The sequence below is a fragment of the Lynx canadensis genome, chromosome A2 (assembly GCF_007474595.2).
Source record: "Lynx canadensis isolate LIC74 chromosome A2, mLynCan4.pri.v2, whole genome shotgun sequence".
In the NCBI taxonomy this organism is placed as follows: domain Eukaryota; kingdom Metazoa; phylum Chordata; class Mammalia; order Carnivora; family Felidae; genus Lynx; species Lynx canadensis.
The window spans coordinates 12,837,084-12,843,553 of NC_044304.2; the positions used below are offsets into that span (position 1 = coordinate 12,837,084).

Here is a 6,470-nt window from a genome sequence, read left to right on the forward strand (position 1 = left end):
ATGTCGAATATAAGGTAAAAGACGAAATTAATGTGAAATTGAGCCATATGGAATTGTTGGTATTTCTATTATTTTTGACCTATGTAAACAGGGCTTACCTACGATCCAAACTGTAATTTCCTTACCACTCTCCTACTATCCGTACCCCTTCTTTCTTTTTCTTCTCTAAGTGCGTTGGCTAGTACCTCCAGAACAATATTAAATACTCCACAGTGGTCATCCTCACGTTCGCCCTCATTTTGAGGCCTTTTCAGAACTTTTCTCGTTTGATCCATCACCATGGTAAATCTTATTAGCAGACTTCTGAATATTGAGCCATCCCTGCATCTCAGGTATAAGGCCCCTTCGTTGTGATGTATTTTTAAAATGTGGTGCTTAATTCTCTTTTGCTAAAATTCCATTTGGGACTTCTGTACCCTCCTCATAGCTAGAGGGGTCTGTAGTTTTCCCATTGTGCCATCTTGGTCGGTCTGTGTTGTCAAGGATAGGCTGGCTCGCCAAACATGATTCTAATCACTCGATACCCAGACAAGGTAAACTGAGGCCCAGAGAGGAGAAGTGACCCTTCCAGGTCACTCCTGAGCCAGGGCTGGACCCTAACTCTTCATGCCTGTGGGATGAAACAACACTGCCATCAGAAGGGACTGAAGTCCCAAATCAGCACTATCTCATTGGGTCATCGAATGGGCCTTAGTTTCCCCATCTGTAAAAAAAGCATTAGTTGGTTGGGGAGAGAGAGTCGAGTCTCCTTTCTGTAGATTCCGTTCAGAGTGGCTCCTGGGTCCAAAGCTGAGCGTTGATGGCTGTCGACTGGGCATCTCATCCAGCGTGGACACTTCTATATGGGTCCCAGCAGGGCCGCCACATTGTGTGCCCTCCTGGCCTCGGGCCCTCATCCTGCTAGGGGCCGACTCACCCTCGAGCGCGCCGCGCCGGCCGCCGGCAGCCCCCCGAAGTTCTTGGGCGAGAACGTGAGCGGGGGCTGGGTCGCGGTCGGGACCCGGAGCGGGATCGGGGGTGCGGCACTCTGCGCTGGGGGCCCATCTCGGCTTCCAGGGCTTTACTGACAGGAAGTGGGGAGGGGTCCATCAGCACCTGGATCCCCGCCCCCGAGACCCTCCCCCCAGTACTCTTCCATCTTTCCTGAGAACCCCACTCCCAAGAGATCCCCAGCTCCCCTAACCTTTCTCCACCCCCAGCCATTCCCGGGACCCCTCCCCAGGGCCTCCCATCCCCTTTTCCAGGAGCTCAGCCTCCAGAACCCCCGTCCTCTCCCTCGGTACTTCCTTTTACTCGCGTCCTTCTCTTCCGCTCCTCGCCCTTCCTCTACGCGCGCCCGACCCCAGGGACTCATGCCTCCGGAGTGCCGGCCCCAGCCTGGGGAGTCCAGCCCCCAGACAGCCTACATCCTTGACCACCCCTAGGTTCCAACTCCAGGATCCCGTCTTTGACCTTCTTGTCACGCGACACCCCAAGGCCCCGCCCACACGGCCAGGCTGCTGCTCCGTCCCCGGGGACCCTTCCCCTCCTTCCCCACCAGGCGACGCTGGGCCGAAAGAACGAAGTCTTGCGCAGCCATTGGCCACGCGCCGCGCCCGTCCACCGCCCCCGGCCCCGCCCTTCACTCACGCGCGTTCGCGCAGCGCCGCCTCCCGGGCCGCGCAAGCTTCGCCCTCGGCCTCGGCCGCGCGTGCGCGCTGCTGTGCCTCGTCCAGCCGCCGCGCAGACTCCGTGGCCGCCGCCTCCCAGCGCGCCAGCGCTTCTGCGGGTCCAGGGAGCCCGGTCAGGTCCGAGACCTCGCTCCCGCCCGCCTAACGCCGGCGTTGGGAGTTTTTTTACAGTCTGCATACTGTTTGCAGCCTTGCCTTATTTGAATTAAGTGTGTGCGCTGGTTGCATGACCTTTACGTGTCATTTGCAGAGCTCTTCATAGGCTTGTGTTGCTTTTGGGAGTCGTGTAAGTGGCGTTTGCGTATTTGGTTGCATTTGCGTTGTGTTTCTGACATTTGCGTGGCCTTTGTGAGTGTGACGTGCATTTCCCTCGTAAGTTTTCGCGTTTATTTGCATGTCGTTTACATTACGTTTGCACTTGTGCATGTCATTTGCATAACTAGGAACCTTTTAGGCCCCTCCCACCCTTAGCCCTGGCCACCGCTTGCGCCCCAACACACCTGTGAGCGCCCCGTTCTCAGCCCCCATCTGGGTCCCCTGTGCCTTCGCCTCCTCGATCTCAGTCTTCAGGGTCATCAGTTGGGTCTGAAGCCGGCTCTGGGGAGTGGAGAGGAAGTAAGGAGGGGCGGGGTGCCAGGAGAGAAGTGAAGTCTCCCCTCTTTCTGGGGAGGACTGAACTGACCCTGGTGACTCCGTTCCCTGAGCATTACTTGCAATGCCCTTTGGGGCTCCTGTGGTTGTAAAACAGAAGTGGCCTGGGGTTCCGAGTGGTGACCGCTGCTCTGCCCGGGGCCCACCGCCCCCCACCTGAAGCCACCGGATGTGGAAACTGTTTAGCTCTGCGGTCCCGGTCCCAGCTACATCTAGACTCCCTGGGGTTTCAAACCAACACAAGCCAATCCGGTGGTTGACAATGACTGGGTTTCTGGAGTATGCTTCCTCACCTCTGTGAGACGTTCTTCGAAACAACTGGCCTGGCCTCCTCAGAACATCTTCCACTGAGGGGCAGAACCAGAATTTGAACCCAGAGCAGGCTGCGCTTGACCTCGGCGGCTTGGGGCCCTTCCCTCAGGCAGGCAGGTAAAGGGTGGAGGTCTGTTTTGATTTCTAAAATTCACACTGCCCAGCCCCTGCTGGGCCTGGTACCCAGAGATCCACAGTAGTAAATGAAAGATTGGGACTTTGAGAATGGTTCTTTTGCAAGGCCCAGGGCTGGGAAGGGTTAAGAGAGAGTTTGTGAAGGGGTGGCTGGAGGAAAAGGGAGGACCTGGCCAGTACCTCCCCCAAGAGGCCAACTTTAGCCTCCTAATTACAGGTGACATGAATGTCCCTCTCTGGAAATAGGGCTGCTGGACACTGGCTGGGGGAGGTTGAGTGGGCACCCAGGGGGAGGGTTAGCACAGGGTCTCCCCAGGTGGACTCAGGGGTCTGGGGCTTCTAGCCACCACCATCTACTAGGCAAATGGCAGAGAATCATGGGGCCTCCTTGGTCAGCAGGGAGACTTAAGGGGGAACCAGTAGGATTTGGAAGGGATGACGGTGCCACTCTCGGGTGAAGAATTAGGGAGACGAATGCATGGGGTGGGGGTGGGGGGCAACCCTGGGGTTGTGTGTGCAGGCCCTCTCCCCCGATTCTGGATTCCCCAGTCTCCCACCCTGCCCGCCTACCTGGCGGCCCTCACAGGCCCTTAGTGCCTCCTCCAGCTCCCGATGGACATGGTTGGCCTGGTTCAGCTGTCTGGCCAGGGCCTCCTGGCGTTGGGTAGCCTCTGCCAGCTGGCGCCGCAGCTCCTCGACCTCTGGCGCCAGGTCCCTGGGGGGCGCCGTGGCGTTGGCACCTGCCTCCGGGCAGCGAGGTCCCCGGGAGGCCGAGGAGGCCAGATTCCAGGCCAGCAGGGCCCCGCCGGCTGCCGCGGCCGCCAGGAACACCGCAGCCCCGCACAGGGCTAGCACCCGCCAGGCGCGTCCCGGCTCTGGCCCCAGCTCGGCCATGCCTCCGTCCACAGCTCTGGCCCCAGACAGCCACGAGCATTTAATTGGCACCTTGGGGCGCCAGGGACACCCACGGCTCCGCCCTGCCCGGCTGTGGCTTCCCGAGTGCGTTGGGAGGGGCTGGACCCCCGCCAGGGGCCAGCCTAGGCTACCCGCGCCCAGGACCAGTTCTGCCTCCGCATCGCATGTGCCCAGCACAGCACGTGCTGTCCTCTCATCCTCAGTCTCCCCCACTGAAGTGGGGGTGCTCTGGCTCCTGCCCCGTCGGGCTTAGTGGGAACCATGTGAGCCCATCCTCACAAAGCGCCCATTTGCATGCGGGGCCCACGGCAAGGGTTTTTTCGTGGAAAAACTGAGGCTGAAAGACGCGAGGCTACACGACCGACGGAGGTCTGCCTGGCTCAAGCTGCCACACTTTCTGGGACTGGCTGCGAGGGCCAGAGAGGGTGAGACGCTAGAGGGGATGGGTCCCAACTCCCAGCCCCTTCTCTACTAGGCAGCCAGGGGGCGATCTGACACTGTAAATCAGCTCCAGCCCCGTTTACCTCGAGCCCAAGAACAAAGGAAAGGAAAGAGAAATGAGTGGTTGACTTATAGACATCACAGCATGCAGGACAGGTGTCTCCTTCAATTTGTGGGGAACTTAATAAACTGCAAGAAAAAGGCAGTCTTATCCATAGCCTAATCTCCAGAAGCCTATAGACTCCATTTCCTGGAGCCCTAATATCACCCTCGTCGAGATGTAAGGGGGGGTTTAAGTGCTTGCCCCGGCGATGTGGGAAACTAAGGCAAATGAAAAATTAAATTCCCTTACTGCCTGCGGCCCGTTGGTGAGTCCTTGAAACAGGCAGAGCGACCTTCCTCTAGGAGCTCAGCTGCCTCGATGATGACACTTTGCTGGGGGCAAAAGAGAATCTTGACTTAACATTATCCTGACCCCCCCAGGATCCTGTGAGTCTCCTTAAACACATAAAAATTCCTTCGCAAACCTCCTATATCCTTAGCCCCCAAGTCTATGCTGGCAATCATACTCCAAGCATACGGCCCCTGGTATACATCTGAAGGGTCTCACGACTGAAGTTTTGCTAAACAGTAAATAAACGGCGTTTTCCTAACAACACCTAGAATGACTTCCACGTGCTTAAAGAGGGCTCCCAAGATACCACAGGCCTGGCTATTGTCAAGCCGAGGTTGTTTTTTCCTCTAGTAAGGCATTAACATGAAGACAGTAGGGAGTTCTGTAGAAATGTCTTACTCTGCCTGCCTCTAGTATGTCAACGGGCTGCAGGTTATAAGGAAACTGAATTTTATTTACCATTTCCTTCCTGCCTTTGTTCGCCACCTCGCTACGGAGGGGAGGGTGGTGTTGGGGCTCGAGGAAACGGAGTCTACGGGTTTCTGGAGATTAGGCTGTTGATAAGATTGCCTGTTTCTTGTAATTCACTAAGACATCTGTAAACCGATGGGGACTCCGGTCCTGCAGGACTGAGATCTCTAGCAGTTAACCATCAGGCTTTCTCTTTCTCTTCGCTTTAAGGCAGCCAGGAGTACCTGATCCTTCGTCCTCATCACTAACTCAGGCCCCTTTTGACTGTCTCTGCTCTTCTTGTAATTTTGCATTTTAGGTGTTCGATTTTCAGCCGATGAGGGAGCATAAGGCACGCTGACACCCTGCAAACCGCCCCCCCTCAACAACCCAGGGTGGGACACGGGTGACATTCCTCGGGCACCCCCGGTTGCCCAAGAACAAAGGAATGGGAAAACCTGATGGTTAACTGCTAGAGATCACAGTCCTGCGGGACGGGAGTCCCCATCGGTTTACAGATGTCTTAGTGAATTACAAGAAAAAGGCAATCTTATCAACAGCCTAATCTCCAGAAACCCGTAGACTGTAGACTCCGTTTCCTGGAGCCCCAACACCACCCTCTCCTCCATAGTGAGGTGGGAAACAAAGGCAGGAAGGAAATGGTAAATAAAATTGAGTTTCCTTATAACCTGCAGCCCACTGACAAATACTTGAGGCAAATTCAGAGTGAAACATTTCTCCAGGAACTTCCTACTGTCTTAATGTTAATGCCTTACTAGAGGAAACACAACCTCAGCCTGACAATAGCAAGGCCTCTGGTATCTTAAGAGTCCTCTTTGGGGGGCCCTGGGGAGCTCAGGCGGTTGGGCAAGTCACCTCTTGGTTTCAGCTCAGGTCATGATCTCATAGCTCATGAGTTCAAGCCCCCCATGGGGCTCTGCACTGACAGCTCAGAATAACCTGCTTGGGTTTCTCTCTCTCTCTCTCCAAATTAAAAAACAAAAAAGCCCTCGTTAGCCTGTGAAAGTCCTTTTAAAGGACTCTCTTTTGCCTTTACCTCCCCCCACTCCATAGTATATAATCAGTCACTCCTCACAACCCCAGTGCGGGCTCTTTCTGCCCGCGGGTCCTGTCCCTGTGCTTTAATGAGGTCACCTTTTTGCACCAAAGACGTCTTCAAGAGTTCTTTCTTGGCCGTTCAGCTCCGGACGCTCACCACTCCAAAAACCACATCACCTCCGCCACCGGACTGGGTGAGCTCCTAAAAGCAAAGCCCACGCACGTGTCCTTATCACTGTCACTGCGAGGGCCTGGCACACAGTAGTTATGCAGTAAATGTGAAATGTGAGCTGAGTGGAGACTGTGAACTAGAAGCTCAGTGTCCTCCCTTCCCCGTTGCCCCCATTCCACATGAAAGAAACCAGAGCCCAGAGAGGCCCGGTCGCAGGGCAGGGTCACACAGCAGCCGCTGACCACTGGGAGATTCCTGCTGGAGCCGGAAC

General features: G+C 55.9%; 1 protein-coding gene across 1 annotated transcript; it reads right to left on the reverse strand.

Annotated features, from left to right (window-relative positions):
- Positions 1-912: 912 nt before the first annotated feature.
- Positions 913-3,662, reverse strand: CCDC194 (coiled-coil domain containing 194). Its single transcript, XM_030335739.1, has 4 exons — positions 3,339-3,662; positions 2,171-2,267; positions 1,630-1,762; positions 913-1,063 (listed from the first exon to the last, which is right to left on the reverse strand). The coding sequence occupies exons 1-4, from the start codon at positions 3,660-3,662 to the stop codon at positions 913-915; spliced, it is 705 nt and encodes a 234-aa protein (XP_030191599.1).
- Between the last annotated feature and the right edge of the window lie 2,808 nt (positions 3,663-6,470).

What these genes read in the sequence shown, in the direction of transcription:
- CCDC194 (XM_030335739.1), bottom strand. Translation starts at nt 3,662, where the DNA reads ATGGCCGAGCTGGGGCCAGAGCCGGGACGCGCCTGGCGGGTGCTAGCC. An exon ending in GGGCCTGTGAGGGCCGCCAG is followed by an intron (nt 2,268 to 3,338) that starts GTAGGCGGGCAG and finishes TCCACTCCCCAG; the next exon opens with AGCCGGCTTCAGACCCAACT. An exon ending in GCGGCGCTGCGCGAACGCGC is followed by an intron (nt 1,064 to 1,629) that starts GTGAGTGAAGGG and finishes ACTTCCTGTCAG; the next exon opens with TAAAGCCCTGGAAGCCGAGA.